Source organism: Centroberyx gerrardi, chromosome 3 (assembly GCF_048128805.1).
Source record: "Centroberyx gerrardi isolate f3 chromosome 3, fCenGer3.hap1.cur.20231027, whole genome shotgun sequence".
Taxonomy (NCBI): domain Eukaryota; kingdom Metazoa; phylum Chordata; class Actinopteri; order Beryciformes; family Berycidae; genus Centroberyx; species Centroberyx gerrardi.
In genome coordinates this window covers 13,056,874-13,083,333 of record NC_135999.1, presented here as the reverse complement: position 1 = coordinate 13,083,333, position 26,460 = coordinate 13,056,874, and the positions used below count along the sequence as shown (strand labels likewise).

Sequence of the window (26,460 nt, the reverse complement as noted above, 5' to 3'; positions counted from 1 at the left end):
CAGTTTCAGTATTATTATGTTGGTTTTTTGGGGGGACTCTCAAGGTCAAGCCGGGCATCATGACTTATAAATGACCACCACACAGCCACCGGTATTACAAAACGACTCGCCCGGCCGGCAGAACTGAGTGCACCGCTGCAGTTGAGGGGAAACTATTGCCACCTGCCGACGCATCTCGCATTGTATGACCATCTCAAAGGTAAGTTCACTCTTAAAGTCTACTTCACTGTCGCCCGTGTCCGCGGTAGCAGCCGGGTATCGTTTTGCAGAAGCATTTCGCGCACTGCAGCAGTAATAGGCTGTCACCGTGGGCATGCTGTCGTGGTGCCGGGAGGCGGACAGATTATATTGGGCTTTGCACTTGCAGCGTGGCTCTGACCGCCGCCGCTACCATGCGGTTTGACTGTTTCCAGTGGGGGGAAAGGCACCAGCGCTGCTAAAAATACATCAAGGGGAAAAGTGAGCTGAACTCCAAATTTCGTGTGCGTGTGATGGTGTTTGTTAGAACATTTCTGGGAACAAGTGTTTTTTTTATATGTCGGAGGTTTCTCTCTCGGCGGCTGCTCATACTGTAAATAAAACGCATTTCCACATATAGAGCATATAAGGAGTTGCGGATCCCCAAATACATCCGCTTTAGGCCATGGACCCTCTTGTCATATTGTTTTTGTCTGTTCCATGTCTGGTCTGAAAAGATTTTAGTTGTTGGGTGATTTGTTACAGAGCTGGACAACTGACTCTGCTGTTAGGTGGGTCGATAAGAAGAGTGAGACCGATCAAAATAGAAACTCCTGTATCATTCTCTCACTCAGCCAACTTCAAATCAGTGAATTAATTGAGTTTACAACTCCAAGAAAGTGCTTTAGTGTGGAGTTACTCTTTAAGCTGTTCCTCATTTTGTCAGGAGACCCTCCTGGAACCCCCTCATGACCCCCTGGAGGTCCCCGGACCCAGCTTTGGAAACCACTGCTCCAGAATATCTTTAGGGGAGTGTTGCAAAATCTAGAAAAAAATGTATTTGTATGTGTAGATGTTATTCATTCAAAATATATTTTTAGACACTGGAAATACTTACTTACTTACTTACTTCCTCTGTGATGTTGGCACAGAGGAAGTATGTCAATTTTTGCCACTCATATTTCAAATGAATGTTATCTAAATGTACAAATATGTATTTTTGGCCAGTTTTTGTGAATTTTGCAGCATATCTCTAAACATATTCTGAAGTATATATGTGAGATCTGTCATTTTGCCCCATGGCTGTATTCTGTCTGGCCACCAGTTCACCAGATGGTTTGGGGCTATTGTTATTCCTTACTTTTGTCTGGACGGACGTAAACAAACTCAGGACAACAGAAGCAGGAGTTTGAAAGCCATGCGTTTAATGACCCGAGTCTAATGTTCACCACATGTGAAGTAGTGGGATACATCCAGGACTTGTGCCACTGCCCCTCTTTTAGCACAATAGAATGGCATTGGCATGACACATCACTTCAACAGAGGCAAGTCCCCACTTTGTTTTGATTCCAGTGCAGTTCAGCATCAGGGATTCACTGTTAAATTGACTGTTATTTCACTCACTAGATATAGTGGCATAATGAGAGAATGTACAAAATGACTGTTCTGATCAGAGTTTTCACTTTCTCCACTGTTATCTTCCCACCTACTATCTGTAAAAGCTAACAACAAAACAGCAAGAACTACTTTTGTGTGTTTTTAAAGGTCAAAGGTCATGATTAGGCTTTAGATTTCAACAATAAATGCTACTAAATGATATACTAGTATCCACTTCTCGTTTTATCAGGGTAGGAGATAAACAGTGAGGTCATTTTTCTCAGTTTCACCAATTCATGCTGTTACTGCTGTTTGGCTTTGTAGGGCAGCACAGACAGTTATGCAATTCTGTACTAACTCATAACTAACCACAAAAATATTTTTAGCCGGGGTTCCTTAGGGCAAAATCATGTCAAGTGTTGGTCCAGGGATCTAATGCATATCTATTTGGGGGTGCATGACTTGAAAAAGTTTGGGAAACCCTGAGCTAAAAGACCTTTACATGTCAAAAACACCATTGTCATACCAGCATTTCAATCATAAACCTAATGATTTGTCAGTGTCAGTGCAAGACAGTAATGGACCGAGCACAGGGGCAAGTGTGAAGTGTGACCATTGCAGTAATGACTTCTGAGGATAATGAGGAGTGAAGAAGCGTCATGCAAGCCGCAAATTCTCCTAAGTAGGCCTGTCATCTGCCTAATAGTGAACACTTGCCAGGATCAGCATTACCCAGATGAGTTGGCTCATGGAAGACACAAGACACATCTTCACTGTGAGAAACAGAAACCCCCCCCCCTCACCCCCTGTAGCTGGCTTTTCAAACTGAGGGTCAAAGAGATAAAAAGCATCACATCTTGACTGGGCGTCAGTGATGGTCCCAGTTATCACACAGCCAGTCAGTGTTGGGTAATGAGGAGGTTTAGGTGTGTGTGAAGATGCACACCTCTGTTTTACTCTCCCTCTGTCCCTAGTGAAATCTGTACTGCGCTTTTCATGTGAGGCCATAAAGCGCTAGCCTGTATCTGTGGCATGTTATCACACAGACTGTTAACACATACCTGACACTCTCCCAGTCTGCCCAACCAGTGTGAATTGTATGTCACTTATGCATTTTGCTGTACAGAACCTCAGCTAAGGCAACCTGAGGCACAGGCTATATCCTTTTTGTACTGAGCTCTATCCTTTATAAAAGTTAACTAGACATCGCTTATTCGTCTTGTAGCAAACGCCAGCAGCTGTAATGTGACTGAATCGTGTCATAACCTAATGGGCATTGTGCCGTACACAGTAACTAGAACTGATATAAAGCTTCTGCCAAGTTGCTCTGTGCTGGTTGCAGGTATCAAAGTCCTTCGCTGCAGTAATGACTGCTTTGAATTGAAGGTGTGCTTTTGAGCAAATATACCCTTGAACCTGAAGGCCTGATTGGCAGGCGTTCTCTTCAGGGAAAACGTCTTTAATGTCTTTCTCGTGGCGCCATCGTGCAATAAAGTGATCACTAACTAATAGGAAGTTCAGCTTGTATTCTAGACAAACACGGTGCCTTGATTACCTTAGTGGTGTGTTAATATTAACTATAACATTATACTATGCAATACAAGGTCGATGTTTTGAGTCACGGGCAAGATTTATGACATTGCTGTACATTCAACTTCATGCAAATAATTCAAAGGCTTTAGCTGAAGAAAATGGTAAAAATATGCCTTTCTTGATGCTTTAAAATATACGCTCAACTCTCCTCAGCAGTGTTTTGCTCTGTAGAATGTGTCAAGTTTGTGGCACGCAGATGGAACATTATCTGCTATCCACATAGAGGTGAAGAAACCAATTAAAGGGCGGTGTGTCATTATGTAACCTGGTCACTGTGGGTGTGGGTGTGTGTATTTGGGTGGGGGGGGGGGTATTAAAAGCATGAAAAACATTGTTGTAAACGGAAATAAAAAAAACAAACTGAAACTGAACAAAAACTATATTGTCTAGTTGTAAAACTAAAATAAAAATATACGTGAAATATTTTTTAGTTTTTGTTTTATGTGCAGATTAAAAAAACAATTAATTTTGAGTGGAGACTTTTTGGCTATTTTCACTGAATGCTAACTACATGAGATGTTGGTATCCTGTAGACCGACTTGTTCGGCCCCTTCAGCACTTGCTGCTCTCTGAGGAAGAGCCAGCTTAGCCAACAAAATCGCTGTTTTCACAACTCATGATTAAAATACTTGGGAGAAAACGGCAGAGTGCCATTAGGGATTATGTTTTTGATAAACAGTCTGAATGCAGATTGCTGTTGAGTCTGTTAGTGTTCATTTGTGCAGCATGAAACCAAGTGTCCCAAGTTTAAAGGGCAGGTCCAGTGTGATTGGACTTTTTGCTCATTTCCTGCAGTCCCTTACTGTTTTACATCGCTGTAGATCGTTTTCCAGTGCTTTTATCGTGAGATATTTGCTACTTTTCTTTTGTTTTAGTTATTTTTCAAAGTAAATATGTTGAAATAAATACTGTCTAAATATTACGAGGTACTCCTAGTAAAGAAGAGGGCGGCAAGTTTAAGCTGTAATTGTGTAAAATCAAGCTTTATTTTCATTTTAATGATTATAGCTGGTGGAAGCTTCTTGCTTTGGTTTGTCTGTTGGCTTGAATGGGTTGTAATTGACAAAAGGCGGGTCCTAATGTAACCGCAGAGAACGTTAGCTATTGGTAGAAAGTTTTATTTTGGAGAGGAAAACACGGAAACCCGAGAATCTTTATGGTAAATCCATGTACTTTTGTCGTAGCAGCAGTTGAAAACTGTGTGTGTGTGTGTGTGTGTGTGTGTGTGTACCAACGCGTGTATTCCTTCTTGCCCTCATGCTGGATTATGTCACTGAGGTTTTTTGCTCAAGTCACCAAACGGGACAGCCTGAAGGTGAATGATGTCATCTCATATGCCCTCTGTTGCGTTATCGGTGTCAGAGTCAAACCAGACGACGTTCCTCTAGGCAATGGAGAATCTGACTTTGCCACTTAATTGATGCCCTGTACATGACCACACTTCCACTACTAAGCGCCAAGGGCCTTTAGTTTGTGACTCCACCGCTCCTCCTCCTCTGGTTCACTACACCAGTCCTCACTCATGAAGACCTGCCTGCCTGCCTGCCTAGCTGATTTCATGATGATCAACCCCGCTGTATTGAAACTGTCAGTGAACACAGATTGGATTATATACCTGTTGAAAAATATGCTTTAAAACTCCCATATTATCCACTTTTCATGATTTGGTTTCCCAGTATACTGTACCAGGGCTCAGGATTAAAAAAAAAAGGTCCTCATGATGTTTTGCAATAAGCTTATGTAAATGTTTATCCTGAGATGAGGTCTGAAACAGCCTATAAAATAGAATGGATCTTTGAAAATCCAACAACTTTAACCACTCAAACAAAATCAAATGTTAACAATGTCTTCATTAAAGGTCTTTGATCGTATATTTATATAAATAGAGGAAAATCCTAATTCCTGTAGGGCCCCAAGCTGAACCAAGCCAATGAAAATATAACTTTTGCATTTTTGTTTAATCTCAGTACTGTTCATTTTTCTTGCATCAATAACAAGTAAAAACAGAATAAGAAATTCTGGCTGATACCTTATTTCCCCCCCCTTTTTTTTTTTGCAATAAGGCTCCATTGTGATGTCTAATTTATTTTGGCACTAGGGAAGTGTGACCTTTATTTTGGACACAGTTGGAAGTGAGAGCATGGATTGACCTCATAATTGTTATGATTAGACCTCATAATTATTACATCCTCCCTTCAAGTGGGCAGCTGTTAAAATTTTAAGTAGATTCATCATTTGTAAGTTTGGCTTGTTGTAATTAAGTCTGATCTTGGACACTACAGTGACATGTTTAATGAATATTTTTTGTAGTTATGAATCAGTTATCATTTCATGCTTGATAGCTCACTCTCTCCAGTTTAGTATAAACTGAATAATAAAACAAAAATCTACCACATTTACGTGCACAGGCTTTAGAAAACAATCTGTTGGTGGATGTTAAGGATGATTACTGTACTTGTCCTGACAATGGTTAGGAAATCCTAAAATGCTCTTATGTAACAGCAGAAGTTGCACGTGACAGAGACCACAACCCTCTCACTACTACACTACACACACAGACAGCTGAGTGACCACCACCTCCCACTGCCCTGCCAAACCGTCTCTACAGGGATGAGTCATGTACACAACATGCTACATTCAAAACCTATTGAACCTTTGAGCAGGAGATCTGTCTGTGTATGTTATGTGTTTCCAGTCCACCGTTCCTCCCTTCACTGTTGTCACTCAGATCAGTCGCGGGAGGCCGTCCTGCACGTTTGTGACATGACAGCTGTCCCACTGTTGCGGATTATCTGGTGCTGCTCCCACGTGGGAGATACTGGGAGGGGATTACTCAAAAATAGAGAGTCTGTGGATTTACACAACGCCAAAGCTCCCGGCGTCCATGTACAAGTTTTGCAGGCTGCGAGGAGATGACACCAGGAAGGCCGCAGGATCGAGTGAAGCTCAGCGCTGCATTAGGACACTTCAGTCTGAGACTGCCTCAAGTGGAGGAACTCAATTACAGTCAATCCACTCTCTGAGCCTATTAGCTCCCCATCAGTGTTAATACATGTCTATGGAGTTGACCATATCTGTTAATAAAGATAGAAATCCTCAAATAGATGTTTCACTCTTCTGCTGAAGTATATTAGAAGCTATAGCACATCTTTGATCATTGGAGAAGAGCAAAGCACTAGTCCAGTCAGTGTGTGTTGTGTTGTTTCTGGAGTCTGAGGGTCACAACTGTGAAGCAGATGGGTCAGTGATCAGAACAGACTGATTCATTATTCATGGGGAGAAGAGGTTGGCCTCCTCCACTGATGTGTGTGTGTGTGTGTGTGTGTGTGTGTGTGTGTGTGTGTGTGTGTTCACCATATTGACCCCAGAGGCCTAAAGTAGCCTTAATGGTATACCTCAGGAAGAAGACTGTCAGCGCAAATGTAAGCATTCAGCCTGACATGGGATCTGTGTACAGTGGTTATTAGACTTAACACAGTGTTTGCACTCAAACTCTGTTCATACAAGGTTTTACTGGCTGGTGCAGAATTACCAAGGTTAGGACGGGGTACTTCAACCAGCAAGTACAGCAGCTATAGTAACATGGGGAGGGTCAAAGCTGTTTTGTCTGTAGAAGCTCACACATCAATCTAATACTCCAAAATAAATACATTTCATACATACATTGTGTATTTTCATGTTTTGAAATACACAAAAACTGGCCAAAAATGTATTTGTACACACAGATGGCTTTCATTCATAGTATATTTTGGACATGGAAAATGCATTTTATTCCTATGCACAGTATGTTAATAACATACTGTCTATCTGCAAGTATATCCTTAATATATTTTGAGCCAATCATAATATGAATTTGAATTACATTTTGTAGCCAATTTTTGTATATTTTCAAATGCTTCTCTAAAGATATTCTTAAGTATGTGTGAAATGTATTGTTTGGTCATGTGAGATGTCAGAGGCACATTAGTGCTAGTATGTCAGCCAACTGCACACTCTAGTATCACAACACGCTAATGCAGTTAGTTAATGGGGGTGATCTGATTAGTAGAGGCATTATTCAGCCTGATAGCAGGGTGTGTGCTGCCGTAGTATACTGTCTGAGTATTGTTTATGGAGAGGCTGAGCCTATATAAAGCCAAGCTAATTCCCCGATGGCTAAGAAAGTGAAACTCACCTTGACTACAGTTACTATGGCTAGGATGGACGTCCTTAGCTGGTGGAGCTCACTGACATTGCAGTAATTTAATGGCGTGATAAAGATCCTTGTGACTTGTTTGCTTTGTCTCTTAGAGGGTGCCTCTTATCGCTTTTGCTGAATAATTGATCATCATTCAGCCATTTTGTCATTGAATATTTATTACAATTAACAACAAAGTCAATCCTACAGGGAACTGCTTATTTTTTTCAATTTCCATTCTCATTTTAGAACACCAAACCTCATCTGCCTTTCTCTTTGATGTAGAGTACATTTTATGATGAGATGAGTGTTTTCTGAGCAGCAGCAAACGTTTTTTTTTAAACTGTGTCAGGGGCTTCTGCTGCAAAGGCCACTGCCTGTCTGGAGAGCGGCTTAGCTCTGTCATAATTAATACAGATAACAGAAATCCTCTGGAGGCTGTGACCTGAGCCACACTCTCACCTCCACACTATGATGTGATATGATCTGAAATTACGCTCGGCCTGGTTTGCCACGGGTTATAAAATGTCGAGAAATTTCTTCAAGACGTTGAGTTGCTTCAGTACCGATTCAGCGAGACAATCAACAAAGGTGAAACACTTGAAATGCTGCTAAGTTCCCTCAAGGCCTCAACTCTATTTGTCTCTCTCTCTCTCTCTCTCTCTCTCTCTCTCTCTCTCTCTCTCTCTCTGTGTTATCTTTATGTGCTGTGTGCAATACAACCCACAGAATGTCTTCAGACTGGACCCTCTTATTGTAAGTCAATAAAGGGATTGATCTGGCCTTCAGTTTGACAAGCTCATCAGATGTTTGTTGTTGTACTATAGTTGTACAGAGGTTTGTGTGTGTGTGTGTGTGTGTGTGTGTGTGTGTGGAGGCTTATTTTTTTATGTATATGGGCATCATAGATGTGTGAGCGAGTAGAGTGTGTGTGTGTGTGTGTGTGCGTGCGAGTGCACATTCCTCCCTAACATTGCTCTGAACTCTGTTGAATCCGTGGATTATTGGCCATTCACTTGCCAAAGTTGATGTCAGTGTGTGGCTGTGATATCACTGAACGGGAATTGTGTCAAACAACCACCTTAGTGCAGATCTCTGAATGAATCAGCCATGAAAGAACGGGGTCCGCTGCACAGGCATGCTAACATGTGACTCAACACGCAAGGTAACTGGAGGTGAGATCATCATCACACGATGTACTCTATCCATCCATATGGTGAAATGCGGCGCTCCTCCTGGAACCGCAGATGTCTCGAACAAGGTTTTGCAACGAACATTGAATATCTCATCAAATACTTTGTTCCCCATGTCACCTCCTGTTGACTGACTCACTTTTCTGTCTTTGATCTGCGATCTCCTTGAGTGACTGAATGGATCACAACAAAATCCATCATCACCCCTGACCCAACCGTCTGCACACGCTTTGGCCCCGAAATTTAAAGGTACAAACTGTGCAAGTACAAAACTCAAGACACATAACAACAGGGTTGGACACTTGACTTGACTTGAGTAGCTGATGGCAATACTGAAAGGTGTGTGTGTGTGTGTGTGTGTGCGTGTTGGTGTTCTGTGTCAGGTTTAGGCTAGTGCAGACACAGATACCTAGCCCACTGATTGCATCAGTGTACTTACTCCCAGCTTGGCCTGTTCAGACACATGAGTAGATTATGATCTGAAACTTCATTGTTCATGCGATATCTTCATTTTGTGCGTGAGCATGTGTTTTATTACTACTTTACATAAGCTTGTCCACATACAAAGTAGTTTCTCTACACACAAATGTTGTGGTTTAGTGGGAGCGTTTCAATTGATCTTGACAAAACTTGAGTGAAGTATTTGTCTTGCCATCGAGATCTGGCATTTACAAACTTGCATTAAATAAATTTCATCAACATCAACAATGACCAACCGTGTCGAAGTAGTGACATTCTGTGCATCGTCTATGGAAAGGAGTGTGAAGTTGCAGAGAGTGGATCTACTAGTTCAGTAGAAGCACTATTGACACAAGTTAGAAGCATGAAAAGACTGCTGCATCCCGAGTGGAGGACAACATGTTGACTGTTTGATATGTAAGATGACTTGCACTACGGTGGTGAATCGGTAGCTTTCCTGTGTGTTTGGGTGGGTGCGGCTCCTCATTTGCACAGCAAACCATCAAAACCAGCAAGGAAAGCAACAGGCAAATTGGTGACAAGTTTGAGAAGCTTCACTCTGCTTTTCTCATGCACAATGCTGCTCACTGCTCACATAATAGTGTTTTACCAAGTGATGCAGAAGGATTAACATTTTGATTTTTCTAGCAAGGTGTTACCCTAACTAATCTCATTTATTTGCTTTCATGAGGACTCATGTAAATGAATCTGTCTTTAATGGAGGTTTCTGTGTACATTGGATTACAATAGCTTCAGTACCACAGATGACTTATGCAACTATCGACTGCACCTGTTCACTTAAGCATGTACTTGAATGGGAATGCAGTATTTGCTCACTTGGTGAACACTTGAGTATTTGCAGCCTATATACCCATAGTCACAACATTTAGCTAAAGTATTCACACACTTATTCGAAGCCCAAGCCGCACTACAGCAGTTTTTTAAGCACCAAGCTGGAAAAAAGGATTGCACTTGGCACTGAAACCAGATGTTTTACCGTCAAAACAGAGTCAGACTGCTAATCAGCAATGACAAAGTGAGGAAGGGAAGGTCATTGTGGCTCCGTTGTGTCAAAGAGACTGTCCTAGTTTCTCACAGTAGCTAGCTATTAGTCTGCGACTGTGTGATCTGTGATTATAGAGCAAGCCTTTGGTTTGAGCTCTTTGGAAAGAGTCCCAAGCTATTAGGACTCATGCCCTGTCCTTATTGATAATTGCCAGAGACACACACTTGACACTCCAGGGTTTAATACAGAGCCAAGAGCTCAATGAAATGAAATACAGTATATAATGAGTGGAGCTCTAGGACTACAATGCCAGCAGCGTCATAAATCAGTGCTCAGTCTGTCCTCTTTGATAAGATAGTGGCATTGGCCAATCACACCAGTGTCTGTTCCTCTGATATCTTTAACGCCCCCTTTGGCAGAGTGACACTAGTTTGCACACTAGCTTGACTCTGCTTGTGTGTGTATGCCATGTAGTTAGGTTTTTAGGGAGCCTGTGTAACATCTGGCCAGGGACTACAGATGAAAAATAGGGTTTTGGCTAACTCTGGCACGTTTACATTCTGAGTAATGTTTATTAATGCGTACTGTTCTTGTTAAAATAAACCAAATACAAAAAAATGAGCAACTAACTTTTTTTTTTTTGTAAGGCTTTCCAAGCATTACTAAGCATTACTGTTCTATTCTGCAGGCTAATGGGTTTCAAGGTGGAATATTACATAGGAATGGCCATCGTCCATTAATGTTCTTTTGTGTGTGTTTGTGTGTGTATGTGTGTGTGTGTGTGTGTGTGTGTTGAATGTGCATACTGATTAAAACAAATCCAAAAGATCGGTGTGTCCGGCACCAGTGTCTTTGGGGAGTAAGCAGTTTCCCACATCTCTGCCAGTTTGTAAGTCCTGTTCCTTATCTCAGAGAGACTGCATGACCCTTGGACTTGTGTCTATATTTGGGGGTGATGTATTTGGGGCTAACTTTATCACAAGTGTATACGTGTGTGTGTGTATGTGTGTGTGTCTGCTTTCCCAATGTGTGTGTGCATGCATGTTTGTGCAATAAACGTGATCGATCAGTCCTTCCAGTCCGCCCCCGTCTGACCGCGTGAAGGCCAGCTGTCGATGGCCAGCTTTTTTCCCCCTGACTGACCGTCCTCATATCGACCTGTTAGCCTAGCCTCTCCTACCCCTACTGCTAATGTGCCATTATGTAATGTTTTCCTTTTACCACTGCTGTCCAGCAGAACCCATGTGGATGGGTTTTTGTAGCAGCTGGGCATGCTGCCAATCAATCCAGCCAATTCAATTGTGCATGCACCGTGCAATGTGTACCTTTTCTCTTGACTTGAGGGCTCATAGTTTGAAGAGTGTCACAGATGACAGATGGTTTGATAGTGACTGCCAGACATTATGAAATTACGTGGAAATATCGGCTTGGTGTTGTGGTGTGTGTGTATGGAGATTTACATTTTAAGCATTTGGCTGGCGCTCTTACAGTGAGTGTTATGGTAGAATAAGCTTACATTTCTAGATCACTAAAATAACAAGCAACCAGTATTAAGGAGTGCAGTGCCCATGCAATACTACACATTAGAATGATCGTGCAAGAGCGAGTGGCTAGGAAAATACAAGACATTTAGAGAGATACAAGAGATTTGTGTGTGTTTTTAATTACAAATTTAGTTACAAAGACCTGTCTGACAAGTGCGTCGTTTGTTATTGAGAAACAGGATGAAGGCACAAGAAAGCCAAAGAAAAGAAAGAGTGTCTGTTGCTTTCTTTCCCTCCTCCTGTCTTCTCTATGTCCAAGATAGAGGGAGAAATCCTGATTGAGCAAATGCTGTGGAGGAGTGAAGAGAGGGAGTGGCGCTCAGAGGAAGAGTGGGAGTGTGATTACCTGCCCCTCTCTCTCTCTCTCTCTCTCTCTCTCTCTCTCTCTCTCTCCCCTTGTAGACACCACCCTTTTAGGGAGTGTACACACTCGTGCACTCTCCCCTGCTTGTTCACACACGCACTCACCTACATGCAGCACACACACACAGTGTCTCCTTCTGTACATGTGGATTTTGTTGCTTTGGGACGCTCCTCTCCTTGGACCCTCTGGACAGTAAGAGTTTAGACAGGGTTGGTTGCACCTAGCTCTATGTGTTGGTGTGTGTGTTTAGAAGCAGTGTTGGTCCATGTGCTTGAGAGACAGAGAAGGAGAGGAGTGATTTGTGGCTAGCCACTCAGAGAGAGAGAGACATTACCTTCTCTCACTCAAGGAACTACTGCTCCTTCTTCTGTCTGCCTGCCTGCCATCCACAGTGACAACTCACCAGACAGGGTGAGTACTGCTGCACTCCTGATATGCCTCACTCACACTCTTGCTCAATTGCATGCTCTCTGTCTTACTCTCTCTCTCTCTCTTTCTCTCTCTCTCTCTCTTGATCGCTCTATCTTAAAAGGTTTGCGCTCTTGCCCTTCCATATCTGACCTGTTCTCTGCGACTTGAAATTCTATTATTGATTTTTTTTTTACTCTTTTTGTAGGCTGTGGGGACCTCTGTCCAACAGTGTGTGTGTGTGTGTGTGTGTGTGTGTGTGTGTGTGTGTGTGTGTGTGAGCTCACGTTTTCGCCTGGGGATTGAAAGTCAGGAGTGCATGTGAGTCAGACAGGCTTGAACAAGATGCAACAGAATTAAATTCTCAAACCAGCGCTTAGCATGCATATGTGTGTATATTGGAAAATGTTTTTTGTTTCTTTTAATTCTCCTCAAGGGAATTGTTTTTGGATAGTTGACTTGTTATTGACTTGATGTTATTCTAGTTTTGTCTAATTGCATATTCACTGCAGTAAGCATGGAAGTTTTTCTAGTTTTGCTAACTACAACAAAAAAGATTGTCAATCTGAAACTGATGCTGTTCCACAACGGTGAAAATGACATCATCCACCGTCCCAGTCAAGTATAAAATCACAGATGGCTATTTATGGTGACATCCACCCTTCAAGACACTACCACTCACTGAAATATGTGCCTTGTGGCTTGAATTGCAGTCTGTTAGAGTTCTGTTCATTAAGCTCAGTATCCTATTTCTCATGTCAAGGTTTACATATGTTGCCCTCTCAGTCCTCCGTCTGTACTGTAGAGGTGTAGGTGTGTGTGTGTGTGTGTGTAGTATCTGTGTCCTGTACCAGTTTGCAGTAGGGTTCACTGTGTATAGTGCATCCATGTTGTGCAACTTTTTGTCTTGCATATTATATATGCATGTTCCTCAGTAGCTAATGGACTTGCAGCACAAGAATTGTATATACTCTTCAATGGAGATTATGGAAAACTCCCATGGGAAACCCAAGAGAGTTAATGGCATCTCTCTATGGTTCACTATGGGACCTCCATGGGTGGTTGAGACAGGTTCTGTCTTTGTTTTGATTTTGATTCCTTATTCATCTTTGCACCTGCAGGGGACCAAACTATTATAGAATACCTTTTAATAACATCTTGATATCCACTTATAGCAGATTTACAAAATGTTTTTCATAGTAATGTGTCTGAATGATTCCTGTTGCCATTTTTTTGTTGTAATTTTTAGTATTATTTTGTCCTTGACATAGGCTGAAAGAGAAATGAAGTGGTTTAGATGCTTCAGCTATAAAAAGGGCCATGGCATACAAATTAAATGATGTTGCCACCCAATTTAAAAAAAAATGAATGAGAATGCCAATGAGCACAAATTGGGAAACCTGTTGGATCCCCATCACAACCCCATGTTTAATGGGTGCCCATGAGAATGTTTTTTCCATTTATAAGTGAATTAATTCCATTCATATCCACACCCTACCCACCAGATTCCCATATTAGTTAATCATTAATTCACTTTTGTCTGCTCAAGAATTCATACACCCGTAAAAAAAAAGCTACCTAGGATAAAGGACTATTGTATGCTATCTGAAGATCTGGGTGTACAAACCTGGATGCCAGTGTTTCAAAGTTGATTTAAAACTAAACAGGTAGAATTATTACACTAAGGTGATGTGTGTGTGGAAGTGTTGGACGTTGCAGTTAATGCACTGGTATGATTTTGACTTTACAGAAGCTGACATCTGTCTTTATGTTTGTGTGTGTGTGTGTATGTGTGTGTGCATGCAAGCCTTTTTGTGGGTGACATAACTTCCAATACCATAGGAAATGTGTAACTGCAGCTTGGCATATTTGCTTTCAAAACTCTGTAACAGCTTACGGACACGCTGCATGCAGAGAGCTAAGAGCTCACTCTAGGTATTCAGACAGATAGAGTGACACAGACAAATACACACACGTGCAGACACACACACAGACACACTGCCAGGACGTATCCCCTCATATCCTTTCATACTCATTCACATGTGCGTTCTATAGAAGGGACCACCTATTGGATTACCAGAGTAGCTCTTATCCTATTACAAGACAAAGGTTGTAGGCTGTCATCTGCGTATGATATCAGACCGCCTAAACCAAGGGAAGTGTGTCACACACACGCACACACATACACATATGCTGTCACACACTGCTGCTGCATATGTTCACACCTGTACATTCCTCGTCTTGAATTTCACTTTGAGCGCTTACAAAACATTACAGCTAACCCAACTTCGGATTAAAGGGCAAATGGGTGGGGTGTGTGTGCTTATGCTTGGCTTGTAGATAGTGGGTTTTGGAGTGGGATGGTGGGTGGTGGGTGGTGGTGGTGGGGGGGGGGGTCACCATTGTAATGATATCTGCAAGGCCAGAAGGCCAGAAGGCCTTGCAGATGTTTGGAAGAGGGTATTGATAGTAGATTGGCGGGAGCCTTGGGACCAGGAGATTTTGGGGGTGAAGTGTCACAACGCTCATGGCTTTAGGCGCTGCATTTCTAAGTAACCAGTATCTTGACACCGCAGGTAAACTTTGAACTCTCCCTCCCCCGGCACTAAGCCTTTGGCCTTTACTTGCATTGGCAAGCCAAAGAGAGGAGTGGCTGTTACTGTATGTGTTTATGAGTTATGAGGTGCTTAGAAGACAGACGGTAGGTGAGGACTAGGTGAATGCGTATGCCTTGCACATCCACACACACACACACACGCGCACAGAAAGACACAAACACACCGACCTAGCAAAGGACAGATGGAGCCCAAATAGTCTGAAATCCAGCTCTACCGGACATATATCTTTTTTAAAGTCATATCTGTGTTTTGACTTTAGTTTTATGGCGGTTTTTACAGCCCCCATATCCCAGTTGCAGTTGTGACTCACCGGTTACAGACTAAAATAAATTTCCCTCTGACAAAAGGACAGTTACTGTATCTCCCTTTTTATTTTGCTGGAGACATAAAGCCTGTCAAAAACAGCCTCGTGAATCACATCGTCGAGCTGTCGGCGAAGGTGCCTGACTGTCTTTTGATCAGCAAGAAGCCGGTGTAAAAATAGCCAGAATAGTGTTTTCGTCATCAGTTCTGTGTGGAGCCTAGACAGGCCGCCCACCGCGGAGCGTGCTGCGTACCTGCTGCAGCACCCAGCTGAAATGGAGCTGCCATGCTCAGCCTGCTGCTGGCATGATTACAACCTGCTTTAGATGTGACAAGATGTCTTAGTGTGGTGCCGTGGAAGCTCCTCCCTCGTGTCATGTAGGCTTAGGCCTTCCATCTATACCGATTATGTCAACCCAAATGTTTTCATGTGCTCTCCTCCCCATGTATTTGTAATTGCAAGGAATTTACTATGCGTCACATTCAGGCCTTGAATAGATATAGGCACTCCTAGGTTGAAGGATTCATATTTTTGGTCATACATAGAAAGGCAATGGTTCATAATTTTGGTCATACATAGAAAGGCAATGGTTCATTCCTCTCATACCTTACGGTTGTCAGGCTCTTGTGCTCTTTGGCATTTTGAAGTTCCTAGGAGGAAGTCCTCTTGGCTAATAGTTTTGTTATTGTATAACAGGGCAGGTGCATTTTTGGTGTCTGTGCATTGCAACACACAGCCACATAATTAGAGAAGGTTGATTCAAAGAAATGCAAGTAAATACAAAGTATATTGAGAAAGGTTGGGATGCATATTCCTGGCGTAGTTAAGGCCCATTTGAAGAAGAAAAAAGGGTAAAGTGCCAATAAAAACCTAGCCATTCTGATCGATCTTCTTCATCCTACGGTGAAGCACTTCTCGAAGGGAATGGTAGTTGCCTCCTGGATGACAAGGCCCCCATCTGCAGGGCAAGAGGGAAGAGAGCTCCTCCTATCTCTCCCCCTGGCAAACACACCCTGCATGTATACAGTTTTTTTCTTTATTAGAAGTATTTGGCTTATTCAGTTAACTGTGTGGATAGTGCGAGTGCAGCTGCTGGGATAGTTCCATGCATGTGACTGACAGCGTCTTCGGGGCGGTTGGACTCGCACACCTGAGAAGGTTAACGAAGCTCTTTGTCAGGTAGGGAGACATTCCAGCGAGGCAGCGCTCGGCTCTCCCCGCCGGCCTGGGGGTAGAAGGTGAGAGGTGGGAGAGTAAACGGAGATGTGGAGAGTCTTGATCTCCGCCCGCCCCCTTTTTCTGTTCCTCTGGGCTTCTCTCACTGTTAATTCCAGACTTTCTCCTTCTGTCAGTTTCATTCCCCCTCTTTTTTTCCCCTCTGCTTACTTCTTTCAGTACAGCCACGCCCGCATCATCCTAACCAAATGCTGTTATTTTTACCTCCGTCACCGTGATGTCACTCTGTTTGCGTCTTGGTCATATTTATTTAGCCATTAACTGAATGGCCAGCAGCCAGTGCACAGAAATCAAGGAAATGTTGTCATTGTCATTGGGTACAGGAAATGTTTTTAGGTGACACTGATTGGTGATTTGTAGGATAACATGATGGCATGATGAGTGTCTGCCTCCCGTTCCTCTGCTTTTGTCCTTTGTCTTTGCTCTGCCCGCTCTTGTTTTCCCCCCCTTTCGGGTCCATATTGTACTTAACATCATGTACATCAACCTCCTCCACCCCTAATTCATAAATAATGACCGTGCAGCAGGCAGGCAGAGTAGCAGAGCAGACATGCTGGCTGGCCAGGCTTGGTCCCAATGTACCAGAGCCACTTATCTTTCACAATAATGACATATGCATTGACTTTCCTGAGGAGAGCGCCTAAAAAGAGACTCAGGATTTGGGAAATCTTCCAGTTTTGCTCTCCTTACTCGTTTACTATAGCAGAGTTGACAACTGTACCATTTTCTCTGTTTTGATGTAATAAATATGGAGCCTTTGACAGTATCAAACAGCATATGGGTTTGAGTGTCTTGCTACTGCAGAGTTAATGTTGTTAGTGTTTTGATGCCTAGACGCTATTAGCTAGGAGGATCTATCATTACTAACAGTACTTTGATCTTGTGAGATAGGAGCAGGAGTAGTAACACCTAAAAAAAACAAAAAAACCCCAAAAAACAAAAACGCCCCATCAAATTAACTTTGATAGATGGATGATTCTCCTTCACTGACCTCTCCCTCTCTCTCTCTCTCCCCCCCCCCCCTCCCTCTCAGATGACATGGCGTCCTCAGTACCGCAGCTCCAAGTTCCGCCACGTGTTTGGTAAGGCCGCCACCAAGGAGAGCTGCTATGATGGCGTGCCAATCACACGCAGCGTCCAGGACAACCACTTCTGTGCTGTCAACCCACGCTTCCTGGCTGTCATCACCGAGTGTGCCGGGGGAGGGGCCTTCCTGGTCCTGTCTGTCCATCACGTCAGTATCTCCGCCCGCCTAATACATTCTACATCATGGCAGGTTTCCCAGACCCATCAGATAGCTCAGTGCGATTATACAGTCAGCTGATTTTGGCCTTTCAAAGATCTGTCGAAATTGCTATATACAGTATTCCACCCATAATGCCAAGAGTAGATCCAGTGATATTGATGTCAGTGTTGAGCCTGTGTCTACTCTGAATGGAGACAATATTGAATAAATCCACTGAGGGCAAAGTATCATTTAAAACGTAGAACTAACTGGAATTTATTAAGGGCTGATGGATTTTTATCATTGTGAATTACATCATTCTGTTAAGCTGGCTATCTCTTGCTACGAGGGGAGAGAAGCACTGCTAATTGTTCATCTGTCAAACAACGCTGCAAAAATAACCTCATTATCTCACATCTCTTCTACCATACTGAACAATACCTTGGTCTAACAGAAGAAAACAGAAGTCTCTGGTCGAGGGTGTCAGTTCAGATCAGCAGCGATGGGGAGAAGAGAGAGTGTTCCTCTTTTATGAAATTGTCTCGTTTTTCTTCCTTTTTTTTTTGTCTACACTGTGCAAGGTTATTTTTTTTTTTGCCAAACTCTTGTTTTTATTCATTTCCTGTGTTGACTGTTCAACATTTAGCATCTTCTTTTTTCTTTGCTCCTGCACACACGGCACACCTGGAAATGACAGCTCTGCTCTCGGAGTATAAATAGCACAGGAGTGGCGGAGCCAAAAGAGTCTCTAAATGCCAGGAAACGCCTGGCAGCTAATCCAATACTACTTACACATCGCATGTGGTCCTTTTTTCTTTCATTATTCTGTCTTATCTCCCTAACCTACTTGGGTTTAAATGTGATTAATCAAACATTATTCCAAACATTATTCATGCTTATTATCACATTCGCTGGTGTTATCAATAGCTACAGTAATCTCTCAAATAAACTCAGCCGGCCCTCCTCACCTGAAGCTACAGTCCTGTTGTATATCTCCAGGCCAGAGCGATTCATCAAACTGAACACCTTTCCCTCTCTCCCTCTGTCTCCCTCTTTTTAAAAGGAGTTGGTGAATTTATCACCACCCTCCTGGCATGGGCAGCAATTACACATGAGCTTAGGAATGACATAACTCATCTTTTTACCCTCCCCTCCTCCCCTTTTCCCTGTCTCAGGGAGGTGAAACTTAAGCGCCCACCCCCCTTCATATCCCACCTATGTGCATGTGTGCGCTGACACTCACAGATAAGCTATTGTTCTGCGGAGCAAGTGCGTTACACACACGCATGCACGCGTGAACACACACACACAGACGTTTTATGTTCTACTTGTGTGTATTTGGGAGGTGGTTTGGCAGCACAACAGCCCTTGGACAATGGTTACATCATTCCTTTATGCCAAACACACCTTTCCTACGCACTAATCAGGCCGCAGGTGTGTGTTTCTGTATGTGCGCGTGTTTCAGAGAGAGAGAGAGAGAGAGAGAGAGAGAGGTTTCTGTATAAACACCTGAAAGAGGGTTCTGTTCATACAGTAGCATAATTAGCAATATACCTGGGGCAGAAAAACTCCAGTGAGACTGTTCACTTGTAACAGGATCATCAGATACGATGATGTCGCAAACATAATTTTCTCTTATTCCCCCCTCGGGTTTAAGGTATTTCATCTTAATGTCATGGAGGTTTTGCTCCTGTGTTACATTTAGTTGGAAAGTGTTGGCTGCTTGCAGGCTGGGTTACCTGTCCTAACCTGCAGAGGTGAGGCGGTCCCATTCAGATTCTTGAGCGCTAGGGTCACACTTGGCCACTCTCTGGGTTACATCACATCATGAACTGTGCACCTGTGTTTGAATCTGTCGATATGGAATGAAAACCTTGCAGCAAATCGTTGAACAGCCCTCTCCAGTCTGCCTGGGCAGAAACACATGCATGTAGTATTGTACAGCAACATCTCATCTAGCATGTTCTGTGTTTTAATTCATTTTTTTTGTTTGTTTGCGTCTGTCTGTCAGACAGGGAAAGTGGACCCTCACCACCCCAGAATATCAGGCCACAGAGGCAACGTGTTAGACATCAAGTGGAACCCCTTTAATGACTACTGCATAGCCTCCTGCTCCGAGGACACCACGGTTAGTACACACACACACACACACACACACACACACACACACACACACACACACACACATTTTCAAAAGTGGTTTCAAAGTGGTTCACTGAGGTGTTATGATACTCCTGGAATATGAGCATGTAGGAGCAAGGTGATCATTTTATTGCTTTGCAGTTTAGCCTTCTCGAAGCCATTCCACACATTCCATAGCTCTGACTGAGCAGAGTGGGTCAAAACAAAATCCCTTTAGACAGAAAGAGAAAGGAAGAGTCAACAGGTTCTGTCTCCTCCTAATATTATTATTTTTACAAAGTGTGTCTGGGGCTGTGTCATTTATTTTCCGTGTTCAGTAGACCGTGCATGCTAGTTTGTGTTCTGTATTGTACAGTTTGCATAGATTTCGAAGTGTTAAGTGTAGCTGGTTGATTTGTGTGTAACAGGTGAAGGTGTGGGAAATCCCTCCTCATGGTGTGTTGAAGAACCTTACAGTACCATGGAAGGAGCTGCAGGGTCACAGCCGCAGAGTGGGCCTCATCGAGTGGCACCCCACTGCTAACAACGTGCTCTTCAGTACCGCCTATGACTACCAGGTAATGCAAACACACACACACACACACACGTGCACAAAAGAATCCAAGCTAACAAGAAATGAACTTGGAAAGTAGCATATCAGCAATTAAGTTGTACAATGCTGCCAAACAGGTCACAGCATTTTATAGCAGATCACAATAAGGATCATGGTGCTTGCTGCTACACTGCAATGCACTGAACATTGCTGCACTGGTCTGGGAAAATGTGTGTGAAAAGATGTCAAGATGTAAGTGTTTTCTGTACAATAGTTAGGAATGCGATTGGAGTTTGATTTGGAAGCACAGCATCACAAGCACTTAATAAGTTACCTCATGGTTTCAGATCATTTTCACTCAAATGCAAAATGCCAGTCGGTAGCTAAATTTCTCTGTCTGTGTGTGTGTGTCTGTGTGTGTGCCCCCCAGATAATGATCTGGAACCTGGACTGTCCAGAGCAGGTGATCAAGAACCCTGTGCGGACCATCAGCCACCACACAGATGTGGTCCTGTCCATGTCCTTCAACACTGACAGCAGCCTGCTGGCCACCACCTGCAAGGACAGGAAGATCAGACTCATAGAGCCACGCACAGGAAACCTACTGCGGGTACTGCTCTGTGTGTGTGTGTGTGTGTGTGTGTGTGTGTGTGTGTGTGTGAGTGTGTGTGTTGTTGTTGTTGTCTGTATTTCTGCGTGTGCATGTTTGTTTGTGTGCGTTCCTACAGCAACAATTCTGCTGTTAAATTTGGGCAATCCAGTGCTCTGAGTTTGAAGTGGGAAAGAGCAATTACTTAGAAGTACCAGCCGGTGTAATGAACTACATGTGACTGCGAAGTAGAGTGTGCCATAGCATGACAGCCGACACTGCGTGGATGGGAGTTCCCTGCTCCTTTTCCCCTGCACTCCTCCAGCACCACACAGCCAAAACTGACACCTCTAGCCCACGGCATAGCTGCCCAGACCCCGGGGTCACCGGCCCATGACTCACACACTTTACATCGTTCATCGTTCATACATTTACGTCTGTTCTCAGCCACTCTGGCCGCCAAACCCTACACAACACAATGCTGTAGTGTTAATTATGTGTTGGAAGCATGTTATTGTCAGCAGTTTTGCTTACCAAACAGTTTGATTATAACAATATGATTATAAATTTAATCATATTGTTATAGTCACAAAATAAGATTGATGAATCATACTGTTATAAATGCTTCGCAAGCCTTTTCTGTTTTTTTTGTATTCTTGTATTAAACAGTGTTTGTTGTTAAAGTCGAGATGAAACGGCATTTCGAGAGTATCTAACTTCCGTATCGTGACGTATTTCCGAGTGAAACAGGAAAGACAGGCGGGACACAACGTTGGGAGGAATTCGATTTGAACGTTGAAAAGTGGGCGTGTCATAACACCCGAAGACACACCGAAGTACCGTGCTGTTGCTAGCTAGCTAACTAATGAATCTTAGCTCTGTGCGCTAAAAGTTGAAGATTGATTGATGGGTGGATGTCATGATATTATTGGTTGAAATTGATTATGGGCATGCTTACGTAAGCACACGGCATATTTTGTTTTAAAGGAAGAAAACATGATTGAATTTTGATATAAGAATACAAAGAAATTGATTTTTTGTATTTTTTTTTGGCATATATTGTTAAATAGGTGCACAATATGACCGGGGATGTGATCTAAAAGGGTTAAAAAGGCATTTTTCATTTCATCTCGACTTTAATGTTTGGCAAACATTTGTATTCTGCAAATTAATCAATTCACAAATTATTCACTACCTTTTATGTTACTTAGCAAATCCTATATATGTTACTGTACAAATACAAAGTTCAGTATGTCTTTACTTGTGCTTTACTTTGACGTGTTTGGTGTTCCTTCCTTGTTTGCAGGACGCCAACTGCAAGACGCACAAAGCCAGCAAGGTGCTGATCCTTGGTAACTTGAAGATGCTCCTCACAACGGGCAACTCACGCTGGAACGTTCGACAGATGGCTCTGTGGGATCAGGTGAGAACCACGGCAGAACAACAGACAACACTACAATACAATAATAATAACTTTATTTGTATAGCACTTTTTTAAAGTTAAGCCTACAAATTGACCCATAATAAAGACAAAAAGACATAAATGGAAGTTTACACACAAGGTTAAGGAAAGAAAAGGACAGTGGCAAAGACAAAGAAACGACTGTGGAAAGAAAACATCGTTACATAGAAACACACAAATATTAAGATTGTATGAGAAAAGAAATGAAAGAAAATTAGTAGACACAAGCTCTTCCCATCCAGATGTTATGACTGCATGGACTGAGATGCTGCAAAACAACTCCCAGTCTCTCATAATCTGCAGTGGCGCCTCTCTCACACAACTCCGCCATCTAGTGGACAAATTGGTGGACTAGCTAAATCACCTGGCAGTATACCATAAGAATCCATAGAGCCTGTTAAACTGGAGCCAATGGTATTCTCTTCTTGATTATGTAATATTCAAGTGTTCTGATCACACCTGTTTGCCTGTAATTTGCACCACCCTAAAGACATTGTTAATAGCTCGCAGCATGTTGACATGCGGCTGGTGTGTTTTGATGTGTGAGAATGTATCGTGTGGGTGGAGGATTATGGCTGAAGCACGGATTAGGGATTGAGCACTCAGTGTTTTTAATTCTGCACTGGAGAGTGATGTTTGTGTCGGAATGGAAAACGGACTTTTATGATCAAGAATTCTGATATCAGGGGATGTTCTCTGTGCTCTACATGCCATTGGTGTTTGGGTGTTGCCTTTGGTTTGATCAAACGTGTGTGTGTGTGTGTGTGTGTGTGTGTGCAGGATGACTTGTCTGTGCCTTTGTTACAAGAGGACCTGGATGGTTCATCGGGGGTCCTCTTCCCTTTCTATGACCCTGACACACACATGCTCTACATAGCTGGGAAGGTGGGTCTCTCACTTGTTCATAAAATAAAACATGCCCCTAATTATATTACGACACTCGTTCGTATACAAAATGCTTTCAAGGTTATGGGTTCATAGTTTTCTTTGTCTCCCTCAGGGTGAGGGGACTATCAGGTACTATGAGATCGGCAAAGAGGGGTCAAAGCCCTACATGCACTTCCTTACAGAGTACCGCTCACTCCTACCTCAGAAAGGAATGGGTAAGGACCACACACACACACACACACACACACACACACACACACACACACACCTATGCAATGACAGCCTGTAGGCTCTGAAAGATCCAAGATACTTTTTAGCTTTTTTGCCCTTATTGTACATTTCATTAAATTTCATTCAATTAGTTTCATCAGTTGAATGTTGTACAGAAGTTCAGCGGCTGTTGCTGGCTGTTTGGAGCGTTTAACTCTTTTGCACCTGTAAGCAAACCTGCTGTGCAAATAAGCCTGCAATATTTGAATAGCCAAACCAGCTGATCAAAGCTAAGTCATGGATCATGTGAAGTGACACCAACCAGGTAGACATCATATACTGACATTTCAGGCTTTAAACTCACATGTTGGCTAGTAGCTATAGTGAAGGAGGGAGTAACATAGAGATAGGGGCATTATGGGCAGGGAAAGATTTTAATAAATATCACTACTGGGGGAAAAAGCTTTGGCACAGTATGCCACAGGATTGGTGTCCTTTGGTTTTTCCATTGCAATTTTGAATATATTGAAAAAATTTTCAAAAAGCAGTTTTCCTTTGCACATTGCTTAAGTAAAATCGTTATGCACTTTCTCATCAGCCCGTAATGTGATTAACAGTGTTTGCAGTGTTTTGTTGTTGCTTTCCACTGTTTGTTTATGTTTGGTCTCTTTCTCTACTTCCTCTGACTTTTCCACTTTTGTCCTCCTCCAGCTGTGATGCCAAAGAGAGGCCTGGATGTGAGCTCCTGCGAGGTGTTCAGGTTCTACAAGCTGGTGACAATCAAGAGTCTCATCGAGCCTCTGTCCATGATCGTACCCCGCAGGGTAAGAGTGCACCGACTCACACAAACCAAGGAATCACACTGAAACACAGTTCTCAGCATAACAAATGTTAAATAGAGATGTAATTATGTGTGTGTGTGTCTGAACGTTTATGTGTTTCCAGTCGGAGTCATACCAAGAAGACATCTATCCAATGACAGCTGGGAACAAGCCTGCCATGACTGCAGAGGAGTGGCTCAGTGGCATCAACAAAGGTCAGCAGTGCTGTGTGTGTGTGTGTGTGTGTGTGTGTGCATTGGTGGAGACTGTACTTGGGTTTTCTGCTGCTCAGTATGGAGAGCCAGTGGTGAATTGCACCAAACCAGGTTCACACGCAGGTGTCAAATGAACCTGCAAAAAAACATTCCAAGTATAATCTTCTATTTAAGTTTCTGCAAAGTAGCATGAAGGTTTTCTTTGAATAAAATAAACTGAATTTTGCATTAGAATGGAGTAACTCATCCGGCTCCTGGTCGCTCTCTTTGACTTCCAGACCCGGTGCTGATGTCCCTGAAGCCCGGAAGTCGGGTGGCGGAGTCGTTTCCCGAGCTGAGCATGGGCAAGGGGCTGGGCAACTCGCTGGACACCCGCAGGTCCCAGAGCAGGCCGGGCCTGCTGCAGCTGGCGTACATTCAGGACCAACTAGGCACCAAAGACGGCAAAGAGGACGGCAGTCATACAGAGGGCAACGACGACAGGAGCTGGATGTCGGTCAGCAATGGACAAGACCTCACTCTTTGCTCTCCGCCTCGCACAGAGAATGAGGTACTGGATGGGTTTGGGATCATCAGGCTACACATTGATTCTTTTTTTCGTCATTTTTCCCGCACCTCACAATATGTATTCTGTGTGTGTGTCTACAGCTGCGTCTGAAGTTCCACAAGCAGCAGGAGGAAATCCGGCGGCTGAGGGAGCTCCTCAACCAGAGGGACGTGCATATCACACAGCTGGAGCTGGAGATTAAGAACATCAGAAACTCCCAGTCTCCGAGCTCGCTTTGAGACCGCCGCCATCCCAACCCCCCCCCCCCTCGCCTGCCCAGCGTACGGAGTCACCTTCACCCCCCCCCCTCTTGGGACACATGCATTACTATATAAACTTACTACACCCTTTTTTTTCTACCCACCACACTCGTCTTACGGTCCTGACTCACCCCGCTCCTCTTCCCCCTTTCTGAGGAGTTCCCTCCTATTGATAACCCTCTTCCCCAGCCCCGTAATACTCACAGCACAGGGGTGTTTCAAAGCCAATATCACCTCAACTTTGCATTTGTGTTTTCAAACTTCCGTTATGTCAGTTCCACACAGGGTGCACATATTCCTTGTTCATGTACATACACTCAAACACTGAGTCCCATGATGTAACATATTTTAAATCTTACCGCACCTATCTACCTACCCCCTCCTTTCTTTTGTATGCTTCACAGCTATGCAAGTTTGTTGTAATTTTTAGCTTTTTTTTTTTTTATGCTCTTTGTAGTTGAGGGGAAAAAAAGGATGTTTGTGCCTGTCTTAAATGAATGATGTGGTTGTCTGCCCGTTATTTGAAAGTTGTCGCAGAGTGGGAGCAGACATCCTGTATGATTGTAAGATAACACTGAATTTATTTTCTACGCTTTGTGATTTTTTTTGCATATTTAAACTACTGTATGTGGAGATGGCTGTGGTGTTAAGTCTAGAGTGACAGATGTACGTGTGCTTGAGTGAGAGTGAGCCGGGGTAAAGGAACGACAAAACCGTGTTCCCAAGCTTTCTTAGCATTCCATAAAGCTGCATTTGTATTTGAATGAGTGTAAAACTGGTGAAAGATGTTTCGCAGCAGCTGTCTCGTAAGCCATCTCTGTACCTGATGCCATGTAGGCAGTTTTGATCTTTTTAATTGTTTTATATTTATTCTGTTTTAAAAGATGGTCAAAGAAAATGGCAGCCACTCAAGTCAACAATTTGAAATCCAAATCCGAGGCTGAAAAGGGATTATATATATATATATAAAAAAAAAAAAACACAGCATGCAACCTGTAAAAACCAGTATGTTTGCTTTTTCCTGATGCTGTAGAGCCACTGTGAAGAAACAATTTAAAGCCATTGTGTGTATGACTTACAGGGAACTCAATAAATGTTTTGTCGGTTTGTAAA

The 26,460-nt window shown here is 43.0% G+C and overlaps 1 protein-coding gene across 2 annotated transcripts; it reads left to right on the top strand.

Annotated features, from left to right (window-relative positions):
* coro2aa (coronin 2Aa) lies at positions 1-26,460 on the top strand. Of its 2 annotated transcripts, none has more exons than XM_071911919.2 (12): positions 1-199; positions 17,490-17,690; positions 19,693-19,809; positions 20,231-20,380; positions 20,786-20,965; positions 22,251-22,367; positions 23,187-23,291; positions 23,407-23,509; positions 24,216-24,328; positions 24,450-24,540; positions 24,819-25,090; positions 25,189-26,460. In XM_071911919.2, the coding sequence occupies exons 1-12, from the start codon at positions 185-187 to the stop codon at positions 25,324-25,326; spliced, it is 1,602 nt and encodes a 533-aa protein (XP_071768020.1). In that variant the 5' UTR covers positions 1-184; the 3' UTR covers positions 25,327-26,460. The 2 variants fall into 2 exon arrangements, with proteins under 2 accessions (XP_071768020.1, XP_071768027.1); XM_071911926.2 differs by lacking the exon at positions 1-199 and adding an exon at positions 11,990-12,301.